The sequence below is a fragment of the Pelodiscus sinensis genome, chromosome 1 (assembly GCF_049634645.1).
Source record: "Pelodiscus sinensis isolate JC-2024 chromosome 1, ASM4963464v1, whole genome shotgun sequence".
Classification (NCBI taxonomy): Eukaryota; Metazoa; Chordata; order Testudines; family Trionychidae; genus Pelodiscus; species Pelodiscus sinensis.
The window spans coordinates 294222941-294245164 of record NC_134711.1 but is presented as its reverse complement, the minus strand read 5'-3'; the positions used below and the strand labels follow the sequence as shown (position 1 = coordinate 294245164).

Below are 22224 nucleotides of genomic sequence, written 5' to 3'. Positions count from 1 at the left end.
GGCATGGAGAGAGCTCCACTTCTTTGGCTCTGAATCCTATGGCTGAGGCATTTAGGCCTGTGGAAGGAGGCCTGTGGAAGGAGGTTCGGTGTACTCGCCTAGACAAACCTCAGAGGATGAACTTGTCCCATCTACATCTTCAGATCTTCTGGGAGAGGAACGGGCTTCTGATGACACACCTGTGTCAGTGGACAGAGAGTATGTTCGAGGGGAAGGTGTCCCCAGTGCCCTGGACATCCCAGCATCTCAACAAGAGGTGCAACAGCATGTATCTGAAGAGAGGGTACCTACACATAACCCCTTGTCTGCCCAACCCCCAGAAGAGGTCCTCACAGTTCCTGCTGTGCCTGTGCTTGATAGGCGTGATAGGGTTATAAGACCAGTGAACAGGCTAACTTACAATGCACCAGGAGTGGTTAGTGAGGATGTGATACACCTGGCACACAGGCTTGTAGAGGCCATAGTGGGCTTCCTTAGACCCTTTGAAGAGAACTCACGTTGCCGGTATAATAAGGATGGCAAATTTTTGACTGGGGGGAGGATGTAAGCAGGGACTGAACTGCTGCTTGCTGTCAGACAGCTAAAAGGAGGGGTGGGTGTGCCCACTACAGTTGTTTAGCTCTGCAAGGTAATTAACTGTTAACTGTTGACATGTAAATACTGCTCAGGAGAGAATCCAAGGTGTGGCTATGTAAATCCCATTCAGCCAGGGCTGATGGAAGGTCAGTGTTGGAATGGAATGTGGAGAATTGTATATAATTTGGGACTGTTGTGGGGGTAACTAATCATGCTACCCCTAAATGTGGGAACTGTAAATCATGCCATCACTGCTTGCAGGAGAGACACCACCTTTATGGTAAGAGGTCTCAGAATAACAAGCCTCCCCCCTTCCAGAGTTGAGTGAACTGAGCTGGAGGAAAGGGTTAAAGGGTTTGAGTCACCCTGCTTCACACCTGCCCGGTGTGAGCTATAAGACTGACCCAGCCTGCACCTTTCCCCCTTTGTTTAAGGACAGATCTAAAGCAGACTCCCTGAGGAGTCTTTTCTTTTGCTAGTCCAGTGAAAGCCGGATTCATTTGCCAATCCAGCTGGTGGCTAAAGAGTTGAAATCACTGAGCACTGAAATCACTGGTTTGGCTGAGTGCCAGATCTATTGCAGCCAGTGAAGTGGCGGCAACCAGCGGCGTGGAGTGGTGGCAGGTGAAGAGCGGCCACCAGCGGTGTGGCGTGGAGCGGCGGCAGGTGAGGAGTGACGACCAGCGGCGTGGCGTGGAGTGGCGGCAGGCGAGGAGCGGCGGCAGGTGCCCAGCGGAGCGTCCAGAGGCGTGGAACAAGACAGCTGGTGGAGCGTGGTGGAGTTTCGTATAAGGTGCCCCCTATCTATCCCCGCACCCTCATTTTTACCCAGATTGGGAGGTGAAACCCTGCGGGTGAACTTTGGGACTCTGGGTGGCATGGACCAGGGACAGAGACTTTTGGGGTGTCAGACTTTTTGGACTTCGGGCGATTCTTGGCTGGGGTGGGGGCTTGGCTCATGTTTGGGTTATGAATTCTGTTTGTGGTATTTTCCCCACGTTAATGCTGTATGACTTCTCTCTCTGTTTCATTAAATGTTTCTTTCCTACACTCAGACTCAGTGCTTGCGCGTGGGGAAGCTTTGCCTCTCAGAGGCACCCCAGGGGTACGTGAATTTCCCAGATTACTGGGTGGGGGCTTGAGCCGGTTCTATGTGAGATGAACCCCAAGATATTGAACCCAGGCCTGGTTACTGCCAGGCCTACCCGGCAGAAGGGTTACATACATATAATGTAAAACAAGCCGTCAAGCTAACAAGTAATAGTGGAAAGCACTTAGCGAACTCTCCAGGGTTGTGAGCCTGCAACCCAAGGAAGTCCACTGGGCTTTTGAGACAAAAGCAGAGTCTACACTGGCACTTCACAGCTCTGTAACTTTCTGGCTTGGGGGTGTGAAAAACACTCCATACCCCAGCTCCCCGAGCTCAGCAAGTTACAATGGTGTAAAGCACCAGTGTGAATCAGAATCTACAAAATATTGCTGTATAAATACAAAAATACAGCATAGGGAGCTATATTCCCAGTGCTGATTGCTCCTTCCCTCATGGAAGTGCTTTACATAGACAGGCCCACAGACAGGGGTGGACGGTGTGAAAGGTGCAAAAGCACACCCTCATGGTCCTCCATGGTCCCCCATGGGGCTGATTCTGGCTGGCTGGGGGAAGGCAGGAGTGGTGCATTGCTCAAGGCTCCCTCCCCTGTGCTCCAGCCAGCCAGGGGAAGGCTGGGGCAGTGTGCTGCCCGAGCCTTCTCCCCCACCATGCTTCGACTGGCCAAGGGAAGGCTAGGGCTTGTGCTCTACCTTTACAACAAAACCACCCCCCCCCCCAACAGAAATGTCTGCATATGGGTTTATAGGGTGCTGGGCAATCACTTTCCCAGTGCTCATGGCCACACTTTCAGTTTATAGTGCTGCTGCAGCTTTGCTTTAAACTTCTAAGACAAAGACAAGGGACTTTGGAAAATATATGGGGAGCAAAAAGTCATTCTGGTTATCCATCACTTAGTGCACGAAGGAAACAGCACCCTCTGAGTCTGTGAAAGTTCGATTCCCCTGGCCTGAAGGAGCAGGATTTTATGTACATAACGTATGCATATTGTCAGGCAGGCCAGACAGACTGCCCTCTCAGCTGCAAATGAACAGCAGTTGCATTATTGTTTGTTTAATGCTCCGCGATCACTTGATATTTTATTATTACATGGATAAGCCTGAAAATAGTTACCTTAAAATTCTCCTCCGTGAGTCCTGCTTCAGTTTTGGCATCTCTTATCATTGCAGCAACGTATCGCTTAACAAGATTTCTCATCACTTCCTAAAAGATTTAAAGGGTGTGTTAGTATTGCTAGTAATGCTAACTGGATATACATTCACTGAACCAATTGCATTTTCTTCTTCTTTTTCTAGTCTAGGGCACTATAAAAACTTTAAAATTCCTCGTGCCAGTCAAACGTTTTGATCAATGTGGATTTTTTTCAATGAAAAACATTTTTTCCAATATATTTGTCTTGAAAAATATGGGGGGAGGGGGCAGTTCTATCTTTTTCTAATAATTGCCCATGATAATAAAAATGGATAGTCACCTGGTATTGATGATGTCTTCTTAAATTATCAGCTGCACGTCTCTGAAAAGAAACAGATTGAGATACAGAGTGGAATTAATGCTAGTGACTCATTTTAAAAAAACATCAGCAACTGGTGGAAAGTGGCAGGACAGCAATAATATGGACTGAGAGAAGTGATGTGAAGGGCTGGTTTGAGGTCTTCTGGGAAGTTTTAATGCTAGTGAAAGGTCAATCATGGAGCCTGGGAGACCTGCCGACCAAAAAAAAAGCCAAGTAGATCCTTTGTGTCTTCTGCATACTGCAAAGGGGAGATTTGTGCCAGCTCTAAATATGCCAGAGTGGGCTGAAGCTTAGTGTTGGGTGCAGAGGATCTGCGATCAAACTGAGATGATCTCCACACACAGGGATGATTCCGCCCTTCAAAGCAAGGATAGAAGCTATCCAGGAGCTCAGTAGTGCACCATAACTTCCTGATAGGTTAGAGAGTGAATATTATCTCTTTACTAATGTTCCCTCTAATCTCTTCCATCCATGTGTGGATTGTTTTCATTTGTGTGTGGAATAATTTGTATGTGCACTGAGACATGTGCATATGTGCACCACTGGTAGAAACAAAAAACCTAGCTGGGGGCGTTCTGCTAACCATCTGGGCAGCATGTGAATCTCTCCAGCTCACATGAAACCCTGCTCTTCACCACTCCTAATCTTCCTGCACAAAGCTATGTGCAGTGAAGAATGAATTTGGGTGAAAGAAAAAATAAAGACCAAGTAAAGTTTTGCACTGTAGTGCAAAGGGCAGTCTTCTCAGATTAATGGTGCTTTTCATCTCTGAATGAATGAGTCAACATTAGGTCAACAGGAGCAAAAGAAAGCCAAACCTGTCCACATTACCGGATGGGCAATGCTCAAATGGTGGACAACTAAAAGTGGCTTCACAGGAAGAACTGGGTAAGACACAGCACTACTAACAACAAAGCAATGGGCATCTCATCCGATTGTACTCAGATACCTAAGGGGCCTCAGGAAGAAGGAAAAGAATTATTTGATTCTTACTCTGCTGGACAATTAACGAGGTCCTCAATAACAATTCAGGCTGGCTGATTGAAGTCTTTGCTCAGTCTATACCTTTGATTGTTAACCCTAGTTTACATTAATCGCTTCCAAGTCCAGAAGAGAAAACTATGACCATCTAGTCTGACCCCAGTCGGACACAGGCCAGAGAACTTTCCCAGAGTAATTCCTAGAACAGATCTTTTTTAACAAAATTCCAGCCTTGATTTAAAAATTGTCAGTGATGGAGAATCTACCACACCAATTGGTAAGTTGTCACAGAAGTTAATTACCCTCACTATTATACATTTATACTGTATTTCCCATTTAAATTTGTCTAGCTGAAATTTCCAGCCATTGCATTGTGTTATATTTCTGCAGGCTGCTGAAACACTTCACAGGGCCTTGGGGAGAGAAGGCTTGGGGCTGAGAGCTACACTCCTCCAGCCAGTTGTTCAGTGTGACCAGGACTGCAAGGTGCATGCTGTCAGGGGCTCCCGCAGCGATCTAAGGGGCTTGGGGCTCTGACCACTACTGCTGTACCAATAGTAACAGCCAGGAGCCCCTGGCTGTTTAATTAGCCAGGCTTTGGGGCTGCTCCCCCCTTCCTCCAGTCAGCTGCCCTGCCTGTCTGTAGTAGATTAAAAAGCTCATTATCAAATATTTGTTCCTTGTGTAGAGCAATAGACCATAATCAAGTCACCCCTTAATCTTCTCTTTGTTAAAGTAAATAGAATGACTTCTTTGAGTCTATCGCTATAAGGCATGTCTTCTAATCCTTTAATCATTCTTTGGAGTCCTCTCTGAATTCTCTCCAGTTTACCCACATACTTCTTGAGTTCTGGAGAACAGAACTGGATACACCAGCAGAGGTCGCACCAGTGTCAAATACAGAATATATTAGAGGGAGCAAAACTGATTTTTTTTAAATTGCCTCCTATATTTGTCATTGCAGATGCAATTGTATGTCTGACCTAAGAGACCTGACAAAACTGAAGTCATAACAAATCAGGCATTTATATATTTTCTTCAGTTCTTGCAGTCAAAGCTGAGCTATAATCTACTTACAATTGGCATCATTCCTGTACTAGTGGATGGTTTGTAATTTCTGAATGAGCTCTCTTTTGTAATATACGGCGAAGTCATCATGAGGTTCCAGTAGAATGCAGGGATTAAGGTGTGGGGAGGGGAAAGCAGGGATGTTTCATTTTCTGTTGTGGTTGCTTCTCTGATAAGATACTGCAGGGAATGGTTCCCAAAGTGAGCCTTCTAGTTATTTCAGTGCTTTTTCCTGATTACATTTCTGGCTCATATATCATTTTGTGTATGTTAAATACAAGTTAGTGTGTCCCAGATCACTCAATCACCCAAAGAGAGAGTGGAAATGCATCAAGTCCTATGTCCAGAGGGTACAAAATTTCAGCAGTACCCCTTTGCAATGGAAGTGATGTCACCTTACCCCACTCTGCATTAAAGCAGTGTTGCTTTTGCAATGTTTTAAGCTAGGCCACGAGGTGGAGATATCACCCTCTTGTTGGGAGAAGACTCAGGAAATCCTAACCGCATTAGATTAGCATCATTAACACTGGTCCTACAATTGACAGGTAACTGCTTTTGCGGTTATATATATTCTGGAGTCTGTTATTTCCACTCCAACTCATCTGATGAAATGGGTTTTTACCCAGGAAGGCTCATGATATAATATATTTGTTAGTCTCTGAGGTGCTACTAGACTACTTGTTGTTTTTAACAGCATTAGATTTCATGAGGACAAGTCTGACTCACAGAGGATTTGGTAATGAGGAAAGAATCATTTAAAGATATCACTAAAATGTGCCTAGCTTGAGGTAAAGGTAGTGAACCCAATAAACACAATAAATACTGACTCCTGCATTGCAGAAAACATCACCCCAGCTGAACCCTGTCGTTATTTACAGTGAAATTCAAAATAAACGCATCAGCTCCAGTTCAGCTCCTCTGTCAGCTCTGGTTTCTATGGTACAAGATAATACTGATTAGCCAGATCAGTTATTTACTGATCATGCACCCTCTGAAGTCAATGGCAAAGAGTGTGGTGACTGTTTAGCACACAGAATGGTAACACAGGATTCCAGCGGAATGTACAAACCATATTTCTCAATGTGTAACTATCTCCAGAATATTTTTGCCCCAAGTATAATATCATTCTAGTAATTATAGTATCTAACTAGTGTTCAACATCTCAGTTCTCCCGCTCCAATGCAAATACTCATATCCTTTCTTTAGTTCCTTCTTCCCTTTCTCTTTTTTCTCACGGCAGAATGGACCCTCGCCTAAAGCCTTCTGAGAATTCATTGCCATGAATTGTTTACCAACTGCTGATTCCCAGCTCTGGTTGGGAACTGCAAAAAATGTGTGCCCAAGACCTGTGAGGGCTTCCACAGAGTGAGGATGAGAGAGGTTTGCAGGGTCCAAGGCAGCATGCCGTGGTTGGCTGTGCTGCACGGCTAGGTGGCTCCCCAGCCAGGGCAGTGAGCAAGCAGCTGCGTGGGGAGGTGCTGGGCAGTGCGGGGCCCTGAATGCACAAGGCCCAAGGCAATGGCCTTGCTCACCTTGCCCAAAGGCTGGGCCTGGGTGTAGAACAGGACATCTTACAGATAAGAAACATACCTCACCTCCCAGTTCTATTCCTCTGACTCCCAAACTAGCACCCCATCCATTCCTTTAAAACTCCTTCAAAACAGGTAGTTCCCAGGGGTTATCTTCTACAGAGACTGAAAGTTTCCTAAAGGCTATGGCCCAATTTTTCAAAGATCACCTCTAATTGAGGCAGTATTATTTTTTTGTAACAAAACCTAGTTTATTGGCTGCTTTTGAACACTGACACATAGTCATAACATTGTTAGGTTGGGTGCCATCATCACATTATTGGACAGTACACTAACAGTATTTTAATCTCTCTGAGTGATTGATACCTATAAAAGGATTCAACGGAAATTAATTATGATTGCTTTAAAAATATCGTAGATCCCCAGATCCTCCATTAGCGTAAATTGGAATAACCCCGTGAAATTTCACACAGTTAAGACCACAGAATAATTTGGCTCAAAATGTTTAATAGATGAATGTTATGTTCCCCAATCTTATTTTTCTGTCTGGTTCTTATCTGCACTTGTTTCTTACCCTCCTATTGCTCAACTTTTAGGTTAATCATTTCCCATCATTCTTTCTCAATCTAGGTCACGTTTTTTGTTTTGTTTTTCTTTCTTTCTCAAACTTCCTTTCTTCCTGGCTTTTCTTTATCAGCTGTAATGTATCCATCTCTTTTCACTTGGCTGATTCCTGCAGTCTATTTTTCATAATCCGTTTCAATGCCATCTTTAGGCTACCTTCTTTTTTTGTTTGTTTTTGTTTTGTTTTTTGCTGACACCCACTTTTTCCCTTTCTGTGCCTGTGTCTGTGTGTGTCTTTTCCTTTTCCTTTTCCTTTTCCGGTTCTTTCTTTCTTTCTTTCTTTCTTATCTATAGTAGTGGCAGCGAAACCCAAGCATACTAGCCTTTCATGATGCAAATTCTGTCCTATAAGGCTATAGTCTGGAACACGTGAATTCAATGTATTTTCAGGAAATCTGGAGTAGTTTCAGCTGTCATTCTGCATATCCATCATATGTGAGTCATCTCTGCATGCTTGTTTCTTGATATGTCCACCCAGGAGAACAAAAGCTCTCACTTATTAAAGTGAATGACAGGATATGACAGGGCAATGAGTGGGGCAATTCTAGACCATCACCCATTTGATGAAAACAAGCGAAAACGGGTAAGGAAAGAAGGGGTATAAATGAATAGAAAGGTGTCCAAGATAGGAGAATTCCTCACATCCTCAGTGTAATCACCCCCATCCTTGGTCCAGGGGTAAACTGGTTTCATTAAAGAGTGTGTCATTGAGTTTAATAGAGCCAGAATTGTATTTCTTGTATTTTTCCTTTATATGCTCCCTTCCAATTGTGTCTCACACTCATCAGTCTTCATAGTATTTATCCTGGCAATGTCCCTATGAGATAGGGATGTACTATCACCCCCACTTTGCAGGGAGGGAATAACAGCATAGTAGAAACTTAGGGTATGTCTAGACTATGGGGGTTTTCTGGGAGGTCCAGGGAATATGTCTGCTCTTCCACTTTTTTTGGCTCTCTTTCGGAAGCCCTGTCTTCCTCCTCTCATGAGGAAGAAGGGCTCTTCTGAAAGAGGGGTTTTCCCTGAAATTTGGCCCAGTCTAGATGGGCCAAATTTCAGAAAAGCCTCTTCCAAAAAAACTTGTTGCGAGGAGTAACGGTAGTTCGAACTAGGAAGCCTAGTTCGAACTACCTAGTTCGTGCCCCGTGTAGCCGCGCTGCACGGGGTTCGAACCCGCGGGGTTTTAAAAATGGCGGCTCCCCGCTTATGCAAATGAAGCCCGGGAAATTCAAATCCCGGGCTTCATTTGCAAGTGCGGTATGCCTACATTACCCTCCTAGTTCGAACTAGGAGGGTAGTGTAGACATACCCTCAGGGAGGCTTCCAAAGAGTGCTTTAACAGTGAGCCATCTTCATGCATTGTGTTGTACTGTGCTCAGGCCCGCTGATGGAGGTCACCTGAACTATCGCAACAGTGGCAGCAGCCGGAGACCTGGGACCCTCTGAACTGCTGTTGGAGTGCTGATCTATGCAGCTCTGAAGGCTCAGGGCAGGACACCCTGCAGTGTAGGTGTTGCTAAGGGCTAACTGCCCTCAGCCCCAACCTTCCACTCTAGGGCCCACCCTTTCTAGCGGCACAGAGCTGTATCCCCCCTTGCTTTCCCCAGAGACCCACAGCAGCTGTCGGCTCTGCTGACTGTGCTCTCCCTGACCCTGCTATTTTGAGGCCTGATACATATTGTACGGTGCTCAGTGTGCATGAATGAATATAACACCGTGAATGTGCCTATTGATTTTGTGATGCTTGCTGTACTTTTATGGTTACTGTGTTTTTTTTCATTGATCCTATGAGCTGTGTCGCACCATATAAGAACAATTAAGTGGGTGTTTTCAGTACTGCTAGGCATTCTGCAGCATATGTTGGGAAATAACCAAGATGGTTAATTTCCCAAACAACAGAATTTTCTTGAGTAACAAAAACACTGCAAAAATCCTTTGCAAGTTAAGAGCAAAACTTCTTAACTGTTATGGAACAGAGCTTAAGAAGGGGGAAGGAACAGTCACATCCACGCTAGCTACCCATACAGCAACCACAGCTCTGACAGGTAAGTGTATATGAAGTTGGGTTGGCCTTATTGTCCCCCCATGTGGAGTGGGAGGAGCGGGGTTGCAGACCCTTATGCTGTATGGACAGTTGCTGGCACTGAAGGAAGATGCTCTACTGAAGTTCCTGTAAAGGAAGGCAAAAATGTGACTCTCGAAACAGGAGATACACAAGTATCTGTATCATGGGTGTTCATTGTCAGAGAAGTCCAACTGTGTCCTGGTGCAGCTCCCTCTCCTTTTCCTCTTGATATTCCTCTGACTTTCTCCTCTTTGATTTTGCCTTCTCCACGCACTGTGCAATATTCACCCTCCAACCCCTCTGATCAGGGTCTGATGCAGCATGGGCTTGCAGGATCTTGCTGAGCATGTCACCCTGAGTCCTCTTCTTTCTTCTCATGCAGCTCAGGTGTCCCACAGCTCTGAGAGGGAACCCCTCACAGCCAAAATAGAAGCAGCTACCGATAAAACACAAAGAGGTTCTACTGTCAGTGTTGTCCCAACAGAAGGTGAATATTAAAATTCAGAGCTCCCTTGACTCACTCCCCTAAAGTTCTAAGCAAGGCACATTCATTGACACTTCTGCTTCAGAGTGTTTGTGCATGGCCCCACCCCCAGCACCAGCCATCGGGAGCAGGTCCTTCCGGGTGAGAGAAATTAGGACAGAACTGCTCAGTTATATGAAACAATGGATATAGGGCACTGACAAGAGGCACCCTTTCCCGGGGGAGGGTGCGTGATTTTAGCTGAAATCTCTCTCCTGGGGTAACAGAGGCATGGCTACTGCTGGAGCCCCAAAGCAGCTCATGCCTGTATTGCACTCGCCTGTTTACTCCAATGGTGCCTGCTGAAACTATTGCAGACTGGTGTGTGAAAGGGTCCTAGTGCAGAGAGAAATGAGGCTGCCATCCCCAGGCAGCATTGAGAGAAGATCACAGAGGGCCTCCATGAAAGTTTCATCAAGATTTCTCAGCTGCATTCAAGGGTCATCCCTGTATACCTAAGCAAATTGCTGATCTTGTCCCCAGCCCCAATGCCCCAGACTAACTCTAGAAGGGAATAAAAAGCAGATAACAACTGTATCTCTCTTTGGTGTGCTATGAACTCTTCCACTGTGAGTACACTAGTGAAAAGCCCAATAGCTGTGTCCCATTAATTGGGAACTCCACCAGCACATCACTGAAACGGGACATCCATTTGCACACTTACCCGAAGTTCTTTCTCCTGCATTGGGCTTGCCCGTGCTCAATGGCTAGGTCTGTGGTGGAGTCTCAAACAGGTCCTGGCTCGTGGCAGAGCTGAGCCCTGCAATCTGATGTCCTCCATCTTTTTCCTCTTCTCCTCACTGTTCACAGCAGGGGCCTGTGACTCAGGCTCCTCGGAGGGATCCACTGCTGTCTGCAATGTGTGGGGCGGTTCCACCAATAGTGGCAAGCAGCACTTTGTAAAAATGGCAGGTCTGTGGCTCAGCACCTGATCTACTGTTGGGGCGCACCTGCCACAGTTCCTTCACTCTCAGGCAGCGCTGCTGCCAATCCCTATTGCATCACTTCCCCTGCAGCCATGGGCAACTTGCTTAGAGATGTCCACACTTTGACAGAAGGCCCAGGAGATCTAGTGTCTCCTGTGTGCTTCAGGCTGGAGAGCCTCTGGAGAGCAGGGCTGGCATGGCCAGCTAGGCCATCAGGAAAAGGCACTTCTCCATTTTCCTAAGTTTTTAACTGGTGGAGGTGCAGGGGGCAGGGTGGCAGGGGAGATTCCTGCCTCTGTGATCCCTGAGCAATGCAACTCACAATTGTGAGAAGAGTTGGCAGTGCCTGTCATTGTGAGACAGCTGCTGGAGAACTGTTGGGGACAATATAGTAAGGCAGTGTCTATGCTCATGTGGCGCTGACTTCAGTATATGGACCATAGCTCAATTATTGTTTGTTACTGTGTCTCTAATCGGAGGGAGACACATATACGTGTTGCTACATGCACAATGAGGTCAACAAAGCCTGTGTTGACCTAACTGTGTTGTGCGGCTCAGGCCTACATGATTTTCCAGCTCTGCAAGAATTAAAACCACCTAGTTAGGAAAGTGATAGAAATGTAGCCGTGTTAGTCTGGTGTAGCTGAAACAAAATACAGGACAATGTAGCACTTTAAAGACTAACAAGATGGTTTATTAGATGATGAGCTTTCGTGGGCCATACCAATACCACACTAATACCAACCCTGGTACTTTCCCTTGCAACAAACCCCGTTGCCAGCGTTGTCCACATATTCACTCTGCTGACACCATCACTGGGCCTAACCAAGTGAGTTATAAGATCAAGAATACATATTCCTGCGCATCCAGAAATATGCTATCATGTGCCGAAAGTGTCCGTCTGCTATGTACATTGGACAAACGTCTCAGACACTTCGCCAAAGAATCAATGCCCACAAAACAGACATTAGACAGGATCACAAAGAAAAAACAGTTTCTTGCCATTTCAACCAGAAAGGACACTGTCTCAATGACCTAATCACATGCATCTTACTTCAGAAGACATTCAAATCTGCACTTGAAAGGGAATCCTCTGAACTGGCATTCATGCTAAAATTCGACACTCTCCGCAGGGGGCTGAACAAAGACCCCAACTACCTTACCCATTACAAAGATAGCTTCCCCAATTATCACCTCTAGTACCATTAACTCACAGACATCTCCCCTTCCCCACCTCTAATATCATTAACTCACAGGCATTTACCTTCCTCCCCCCCCCCCCCCCCCCCCCGCATCCTCCCTCTGTTCTGTAATGTGATTTGTTCTTTTCATATGTGTTCTTTTTTTAAAAAATTGTATCCTTTGGTATATATGGTTGTGACTATTTTCTTCCACTAGTTAGGAAAGGATGGGAGGACACCAATTAAGACCCAGGATGGTTTATTCCTTACCCCTATGGTTCCAAAGCTTTCGGGTTTTCTTCTAATCTTTTTCTTGCACAGATGTCTCCATGTCCATCTGATCAGATACCAGAGAGACTTGGGGCTTGGTAAAACATTGAAGGGAGTGGGCAGAGTCCCTCCTTCTTCAAAATAACTCATCCAAAGTTTTGTTCGAGCAAACTTCCATTCAATGTCAGCATGATCCTGTACACGAGAAACATAACAACTGACAAATTGCTAAATTAACAAGGTGGGGGGAAAAACTTGCAGGGGTCTTAGAACCTAAACATATCCTGAAGTGCTAATTAAATGGCTTGTAAAAAACATAGCTGTCTCTTTGGGATAGAAATGTTAATGCAGGAATTGACTTGTTTAACTCAATAAGAGATAGTCTGGATAGCATGTCACAATTAATCTTTTTTCCATGACTACAGAGATTTAAAATAGTTAAATGCCTCTAAGGCATCAGAGGAAAATTTCAAACAGAAAAAAAATGCTAAAAGTGGTCTTTTACTATAGCATCATACAGCGTTCCCTCTAAGATTTTCCATCCATGAGTGGAGTGAGCTTTGTCTTGTGCACCAATATTGAGTTCATGTGCGCTTGTTCAGGTGTGTGCCGCTGTGGCACCCAAGTTATAAACCTCTCCCTTTCCTCCTCTGGGGCCATGTCTCGCACCCTCACCTAACCCCATCTTGCTCCCCTGCAGCCTGCTGCCTCCCCCCACCCTCACCCTTCTCTGCCATCCTGACTCCTGCCCTTCTCATTCCCCTCAGCCCTCCCAGGACTTGCCCCACTTCCTCATTCTCTCTGACCCCTGAACCAGCCCTTCCATTCCCCCTCGTGCTCATCCCTCCTCTAGGCCCCCTCCACATCCCTTCTCCTAACACCTCCCTCTACCCTCCTGCCCTGCCTTTCTTCTCTGCCTTCTGGTGCCTGTCCCTCCACTCCCCTCCCCATGTCTGCCCTTCTGCTTCAGCCCCACAATCCGCTGGCATCTGTACCTTCCCTTACCCACTGCACTCTCCTGGTGCTTTCCCTTTCCCTCATTCTCTCTGTCCTCCCAACATCTGCCCCCTTGCCCTCTTTGTCCCTGGTTTCCACTCCCTCATCACCCTCTGCCCCAATTCTCCTCACACCCCTCTGCACATGACTTGCTCCATCCCCTGCCTTCCTCATGCCCACCTTCCTTTCAACCCCTCTTCTCCTAGCACCCACTTCTCCTCTCTCCTCTGCCTTCTTCTTGCCCCCATTGCCTCTCTGTTCTTCTCTCCCAGCATCACCCTGTCCCCTCCCATTTCCCACCGCCACTGACACCTTCCCTTACTAGCTTATATAAGGTGGGACCTGGGAAATGTGGTCAAAGTGGGTCCCATTTTGAGCAGGCTCCATTAATTGTCAACCTTGACAATTCAGACATCAGCAGTTAAGCTCCCCTCCTCCCCCACGAATAGCATGAGTTTAAAAATGATATTGGATTATTTTAATTTGTTTTCTGGCTTTTATGCCTTTTGAGTACTCTCAGAGAATGCTTTGTGCTTTTCCCTGCAACCATGAGTGTTGGAAGCAAGACATAAGAAGTAATTATTCCACTCTGCTCTATACTGATTAGGCCACAATTGGAGTACTCTTTCCAGTCCTAGGCACCACATTTCAGGAAAATTGTGGCAAAATTGGAAAGAGTCCAGAGAATCTCCATCATGAGAGATTTTTAAGAGCAGTTTAAACAAACACTGTCAGGGATGATCTAGATGGTCCTGCTATGAGTGTATGGGACTGGACATAATGACCTCTTGAGGTTCCTTCCAGCCTTGTGATTCTGTGATTCCATGAGGGGTGGAAATATATTTTTAAAAATGAAAGTTGAGATTCTCTCTTAATCATATGCGTTCAGGAGATGAGTATTTAAATAAAAAGTAAATATAGTGAGAGTTGCAATCAAATTGTGAGAACTGACAACACTAGTTGCTTTCGTGTTTTGAACACAGTGCTGTACAGAGTTGTGGGTTTGTTGCCATATAAATAGATCTGGGCAGGAAACAATGTTCTTGCCCTATTCCACATTAGAATAAAATAGGATAAAACTCTCTATCCATTTTTTATGGGGAAGAAAAGAAGAGAAAATGCCTTCCTTCGCCTACCATATGGGAGACCCAGGTTCAAGTTCCTGTTTATAATAGATAACTTAAAAAAATTGAAATAAAATGATTCTTTCAAAATTTTCTTTTACAGAGAATGTAAAAAAAAAAAAAAATCTGATTTAATTCCTAATCAGAGTAAAACCAACTTCTGAAATTCTGAAATCCTAAGATCCATCATGAAGAGGCATTTATGCTCTTCCCACAGTTCTAGTAATGACTGCAACTGCTAAGGATCCATCCATGTAATGGGTATTAAGATATCTTAAAAAAAAAGTTAAGTTTCTGATTAAGATAAAGACATAGTTGTCCTTAAATGAGAAAATGGGAACACTGCAGCTTGCTTATATTTCATCAAATCAGATACAACTACAACTTTGCATTCTCTGTTAGCAGGAGAGCCAGTGCGATTTGTAAAAACACCACATCATGAAACAATATCACTTTCAGTTAACAGACTCTCTCTTGCAAGGGATTAAAACTTGCATAGAGACTTAAAGAACTGAAGGTGGGGAATTAAATATTCAAAACTCTCTCAATGCACTCTCTCAGATCCTGCTATCCCTGCTTAAGCAAATATCTGTTTAAAGTAGATACGTGCTTTGATTTAGCAAGAAATGAAGGATCCTTCTTACAGCTACACTTATGCTTGTCCCAATAGCTGAGATTTTCAAAGTTGACTAAGGAATTTAGACACACGGTTCCCATTAATGTTATCTTTGTGCTCAGCAAGAATCACTAGATATAGTACCAACCACTGCTTTGGCTTGAAGTCTGGAAAATAGCCTGTGAACGCTTAATCTGTCTTGACTGTTAAACAGTAAATATGCGACTAGACTGTTGCAGATTCCTGATTCTGAGGGCAAATCCTGGCTAGAACAGCCTGCTCCAATCCAGGGTTGTCATCAGCTGGCATGATAAACCCTGCCTTTCCCACAACCCAACTGCTATATCAGGAGCATCAGAGCAGCAGTCAGAATTCTGGGAGAATTCTCATCTGGCCAATTCCAGCATTTCTCTAGTCTGTACTTCCAGGATAGTGCAAAGGCACTAAAAGCAATTATAGACTCTATCCCTGTATTCTATATTTGGATGGGATTTAATGCTGGAACATCTGAAAGAAAATACTCATTGCAAGTGATTTAAATAAGGAGAAATAACTTACAGCAATGAGCTGGTAAGAGTTATTCATCATGGCTATTAGCATGTTGAGTAGAACAACCAACGAGATGACGTTATAGGTTCCAAACATGGTGGCCCCAACAAACTCCGTAAATTCATGTCGTGCTTTTACATTGGTCACGTACAGATTGATAAGACCAAATATAGACCAGAATAATGACTGTAAAGTTTCAAATAATCTGAAATATAAAGAAATAAGAGTCAAATACACATCTCCAAGTGTTTCCCCACATGCTTGGTCAAAGTCCTTTGTGATACCAGAGGACAAGCTTTGCCCTGGTACAAACAAAAGTATGTAATTTCCCAGGGAAATTTTCTAACTCTCCAAGCTTAAATCCTTAAAGCAAGGCATCTAAGTACATAAATATGCCCTTCAGTGAATTGCTGATCCTATTCAAATCTGCGCTCAGCACTTCTGAAAACCAAACCAGTTATTTAAATATAGGCACCTACATTTGAAATTTGTGGCCAACATGCCTAAAATTGATCCTACTGATGTCAGTGAGATCTTTGCTTTGATATCAATGGGCAAGAATTGGACCTCTAGAATAATTTGATGACTAAATTTCAGCAGTGGGTATGCCATATGATAAAAGCAATAGCAGTGGGTTAAAACTTTGTTAGTATCAAAGAACACTTTGCATGATCACTCAGTAATGTGCTTTAATAATATCTAATTGCAAAGGATTGCCCATAATTAGCATACATACATGTTGTTTAGTAAAGAGCTCAGAAATTCAAAGATACATCTGACAATTGCAAAATGACATTGTGTTTCTTCAGTTAAATTATAATACTCTCATAGGGTACGTCTACACTACAGCACCAGTTTGAACTAACGCGTCTAGAACTAAAAACTAGTTCGAATTAGCGTTTTGCTAATTCGAACTAGCAAGTCCACATTGAGTGGACTCTGAACAGGGCTTAAGGATGGCCGGAAGCAGTGCCGGCAGGGCATAAGAGGAGGACTTAGAGCATGGAGATGCTGTCTCAGGCTAGCCGAGGGCTGCGCTTAAAGGGTCCCGACCCCCACCCCGGACAGACAGTTCTAAGGGGTGCCCCGCTTGCAAAGAAGTTCTGGCTTGGAGTGCCCGGAGTACCCACACTGGGCACATCACAGCACTCGGCCATCAGCCCGGCCGCACTTGCCACAGGCTGCCATCTGGGGAGAGGGGGCAATCGGGGGGCTGCAGGAGAGCTTCCACCCCCAGAAGCCCGCAGAGCCAGCCCAGTTCTCCCCATTGGGGGCTCGTACCCCATTCCTCCCTCACCTCCTTCCACTTACCCTTCCCTAGCCCCCCTTCTTATTGATGTACAAAATAAAGATAACGTTTCTTCCAACATTGACTCTGTCTTTATTGAACAAAACTGGGGGAGACTGGGAAAAGGAGGTGGGAGAGGGGAAGAGAAAGGCTGGGAGAGGGGAGGGCAACTAACATGATCAGGGGTTGGGAACAGGTCCCAGATGAAGAGAGGCTACAGAGACTGGGACTGTTCAGCTTAGAAAAGAGGAGATGGAGAGGGGACAGAATAGAGGTCTCTAAAAGCAGGGGTTGGGTGGAGAGGGTGCATTCAGAAAAGTTCTTCCTGAGTTCCCATAAAGAAGGACTAGAGGACACCAAAGGAAAGGAATGGGTAGCAGGCTTGAAACTAGTAAGAGAAAGTTGTTGTTCTTCCCAAAGCAAATAGTTAACCTGTGGAACTCCTTGCTGCAGGAGGCTGTGAAGGCTACAACTAGAACAGAGTTGAAAGGGAAGTGAGATCAAGTCATGGAGGTTGGGTCCATGGAGTAGTCTTAGCCAGGGGGTAGGAGTGGTGTCCCTGCCCAAAGTTTGTGGAAGGCTGGAGAGGGATGGCACGAGACAAATGGCTTGGTCACTGTCTTTGGTCCATCCCCTCCAGGGTTCCTAGGGTTGGCCGCTGTTGGCAGACAGGCTACTGGGCTAGCTGGACCTTTGGTCTGACCCAGGACGGCCATTGTAAGCTCAGGGCTCAGGGTCAGGGGTCTCAGTGGACCCCCTTGATTTTCATGCACACCTGGTCCTGGGTGGCCAGGCTGGCAGCTCTCCTGCCCTAGACGGCCACTTTCCTGTGCCTAGTGCAGAGATCATGGACGAGGTCCACGATGTCCGCACTAGCCCAGGAAGGTGCCCGCCTCTTGCGGTACAGGGAAGCTCCCGGGAGCCGCCAGCCTGGTCCCGGGAAGAGGGGGTGGGCTGGGGGACATCGGGTGGGTGGCTCGAGCTGTGCCAGGTGCAGGGTCTGCTGGCTGGGTGCTGGCAGGCTTGCACCTGGCACGGGCACCGTAGCCAGCCCGTGCCCCTTTAAGGGGTCCGGGGCCGGGAGGGGGGCATAGAGTTTCCCTGGTGTTGGCCAGAGTGGCCACCAGGGAAACCTGGGGAGGGCTAGCCTCCCACTAGTTCGAATTAAGGGGCTACACACCCCTTAATTCGAACTAGCTAGTTCGTACTAGGCTTAATCCTCGTAAAATGAGGTTTACCTAGTTCGAACTAAGCGCTCCGCTAGTTCGATTCAAATTCGAACTAGCGGAACGCTAGTGTAGCGCCTATTAAAGTTAGTTCGAACTAACGTCCGTTAGTTCGAACTAACTTTGTAGTGTAGACATACCCATAGAGATATGAGGAGCTAGCATGTCAAATAACAAGTTGCCACCTTTACAACAGCATTTGTAGGGACTAAACAGTTGGAAATAATGTCACTCCTCTGACACAAAAAGCTGTGTTAATATACTACAAATTATTCTTCTGAACCCTGATCAGCCCTATATATGTTCTTGGGTAGTGAGGGACAAGGCTTTACACTAGGTCTATGCAAGTCCTAGGGCCTGATTCTCTTTTTTATACCAGTCCAAGTCATGAGTAACCAAACTGAATTCTGGAGTTATAGATGTGGAAATTTGGTGCAAATAAGTGGAGGACTGGGCTCATGGTTGTGCAGCCTGTCTTTCTGTAATTCTTAGAAAGACTTATGGTAGGGCACCACTAAATGCCTCTAGAAAAGCAGGAGCCACCATCTGCCTAGACAGACCCGTCTAGGGCCACGGACACTACCAGCACCCGTATTTATGTCACCAGACAGAGAGACATATTATCATTGCTTCCCTCAGTGTTACTCTGGCCAGGAAATGGCACTTGGCATAATTTAAATGCAGATGAGTAGCTAAATATGACTTACAAAATTCAGCTGGTAACAGCTGTTTGTATCAGAAGTCCATTCATTGTGGAAGGTAAAAGTTTAAGTAGAGAATTAAAATCCATTTAATACAGATTGGCCACTAAACATGTCACAAAAACCAGCTAAAGATCACTGACTTTCAAAGTGAAGGAAAACAAAAAACGGAAGCCTATATTATTATTTAGCCTGTAAGATAAAAGCGAGAATGTAGAGAATGAGTATTTACAAGAAAATCAGTTGAAGGTAGCCTGTACACAGGCTTCCTGGCAGCATGGACTGATTCCTTCCCCGCCCACCCATTGTCCTGTGTCAGTGCAACCTTGTACATCTGATTTATCTACCACACAAAACAAACTTTGAAGTTTCTGAAAACTGGAGTTGTTAAAAAATGACACTTTTTAATCTTAAAAAGCAGGCATGGAAGAAAACCACAACATTTGCCCACAGAAGCAAACTCTTAGCAGGTTAAATTGAATTTTTTCAGTGCCAGTTCAGTATTTTTAAACCATATTTACAGTATTATGTCATTTTTCTCATTTTAGGTTATATTTTTAAAGTTAGTTCTGTGGACATCTTTCTGGCATAGACCATGCATTTTCATAGATTCTTGTATGTATAATTATTATTATTAACAATGACGATAGTAATTTGTATTGTATGACCTAGAACAGTGTTTCTCAAAGTGGGTCACAGGCCCACTTTGGGAAAGCTTTTAGCGGGCCCATGCCACTTTGTTTACCTAAAAAATCCATAGCCATGGAGCCTTGCAGCTACTGTTGGCTCTGGTTCACCATTTCGAGCCTAGAGGAGCCGTGGGAAGCAGCAGGCCTGTGGCTCCCTGCAGCTTCTCTTTGCTGGAAATGGTGAACTGGAGCCAATGGGAGCTGTGAAGCTCTGTGGTTACAGACCCTTTAGGTAAACAAAGTGGCACAGGCCCACTAGCGGCTTTCCCAAAGCGGGCCAGTGGCCCACGTTGAGAAACATTAACCTACGCCTCTGTGTTTGATGCTGTAGAAATGCTTAACAAAAGAGATGGTCTGTGCCCCAAAGAGCCTACAGTCTGAGTCACTCTAAGTAGCACTTACAGTCTGAGTCAGTAAAATATTGCACCTATCTATTGAGAAGTAGAACTAAATATGCCACTTACGTTGAAAATGCATTATTCTGCTTTTCACATCGTATTCCTTTGCAGCTGTTGGTTTCATTTGTTTCATAATAGAAGTACAGCTGGTTCAATCCATTTGCAAAAGCTAGCAGCACAAGACAGTATATGAATAGAAATTTTAAAATGTCCAGTAACATTCTTCCTAGAGATATTTGCAGAGGTCCCAGGTGAGAATTTGCAGTAAATAATGAGATCAAGCGCAGAGAACTAAAGATGTTCGCTATAGCAAACAAAGCCTCAGCCACCAATGTGGGGTGCCACATATCCCAGTTTTCTCGTAGGAGCACCCCACTATACTGGAAACAAAACAGAAAAGGGAAAGTTATCATTTTGTTTTCATACAGAATCCAAAGTTCTTCAGTTTCTTTGCTAAACCATTCTGTTCAGGCACCAATATGACAAAATGTAAGCCTTTTTTCTTTCTTTTTTTTTTTTTTTTTTGAAAGTACTGTGTCTGGTTTATCTCTTTGAAGGAGTTTATAATCTTAATATTAGAATAAATATGGTTTGTGTGTTTGTCCTTATCCAAAAACTTCATCTGAAGAGTAATTTATACTAGCCTTTTTTGTATTTTATTATAATTGCAGTGAAAGGACTAAATGTCTGGTCTTTTTGTAATTATCCATGACAGAGTAGAAAAATTGTACACACTGTAGCTGTATTTAGCAAATTTATGAAGATCTGGCTTTCTCAAAAGGCAGAAAGTAGGTGCTGGATCCTGCAAAGTCAATGAAACTACTCAAATGAACAAGAATACCATATATAAGCATTTGCTAGATTAAGGCATGGATAATTGCTGAAAAGTTTCTATATAGTAAATAAAGAATGAAAATATCATTTAATCTCTAATATTAAAACAATGCCAATATCTATGCCATGCCTAATTGTTTACTTACCTTGTTTTCAGTCAGTCTCGTCCTTGTATTCATGAACCTTTAACATTCCAAGCCTACCAACAGGTTCCATGAAGCTGAAATGCATTTTAAAAGAAAGCCTTTCTAAATACTATTCTATGATTGTATTGATTACCTATTGAGTATCTGTAATATGCTCAGTGCTGTTCAAAACATAGCAGAAGACATAGGGCTACATTCACAAAAAGACCTAACTATCACATTAGGAACCAAAATGCCAGAATAAGACCAATGGGGCTACGTCTAGACTACAGGGTTTTTCCAGGATACCACTGGTAACCCAGAAAAACTCTCCTGCATCCAGGGAACGCGTCTACTCTTCCACTCTTTTTATTGTGTGGAAGAGCAGACGCATTCTTTCAGAATCCCTGTCTTCCTCATTCCACGAGGAAGAAAGGCTCTTCCAAAAGAGGAGGGTTTTCCAAAATTTGGCCCAGTGTAGACGGGCCAAATTTTGGAAAAGCCTCTTCCGAAAAACTATTGGAAAAAGGTACACATATTGTGCTCCGCAATTTGCATATCTTTTTCTGATACAATATTGTAGTCTAGACGTAGCCTGGGGTTCATAAAACCTCTGTACTGCTCTTCCCAAATACTGTAGTCATTGGTATCTACATTTTTCCAGTAAAAACTCCCTAAGCATTTGTGCTTCTGCCTCTGCACATGTACAATGCTACCGCCTGCCAGGCGTCTGGACTTCTTAGTTCCCAAAACAATGCATGAACCAGGGGAAGACAGACATTGGAACTGAGAGGCCTGATTGGTAAGCATGCTCAGAGCTTGCCCACAGGGGTCTGATCCAGTAGGTGAGATCACACATAACACCTGTGCTGTGTCTACATTGGCACCCCTTTCCGGAAAAGGGATGCTAATGAGAAAGTCGGAATTGCAAATGCCACGGGGGATTTAAATATCCCCCGCGGCATTTGCATGAACATGGCTGCCGCTTTTTTCTGGCTCGGGGTTTTGCCAGAGAAAAGCGCCAGTCTAGACGGGATCTTGTGGAAAATAAGCCCTTTTCCGCAAGATCCCTTATTCCTACTTGAAAGTAGGGCTTATTTTCTGCAAGATCCCGTCTAGACTGGCGCTTTTCTCCGGCAAAACCCCAAGCCAGAAAAAAGCAGCAGCCATGTTCATGCAAATGCCGCGGGGGATATTTAAATCCCCCGTGGCATTTGCAATTCCGACTGGTCTCATTAGCATCCCTTTTCCGGAAAGGGGTGCCAATATAGACACAGCCCTGGTGGGAGAAACAGGACCTCACTCAGAACTTTT

The 22224-nt window shown here is 44.7% G+C and overlaps 1 protein-coding gene across 4 annotated transcripts in view; it reads right to left on the bottom strand.

The window, feature by feature from the left end:
* The window catches only part of TRPC4 (transient receptor potential cation channel subfamily C member 4), a 235662-nt gene that overhangs the window by 9704 nt on the left and 203734 nt on the right, over positions 1-22224 (bottom strand). For all 4 annotated transcript variants that reach the window (XM_075919125.1, XM_075919124.1, XM_006124925.4 and 1 more), the window contains 5 exons: positions 20018-20331; positions 15659-15854; positions 12365-12559; positions 3156-3197; positions 2798-2887 (listed from right to left, as the gene is read on the bottom strand). In XM_075919125.1, the coding sequence (XP_075775240.1) occupies positions 2798-2887; positions 3156-3197; positions 12365-12559; positions 15659-15854; positions 20018-20331 (837 nt within the window). The remainder of the gene's footprint in view (positions 1-2797; positions 2888-3155; positions 3198-12364; positions 12560-15658; positions 15855-20017; positions 20332-22224) is intronic.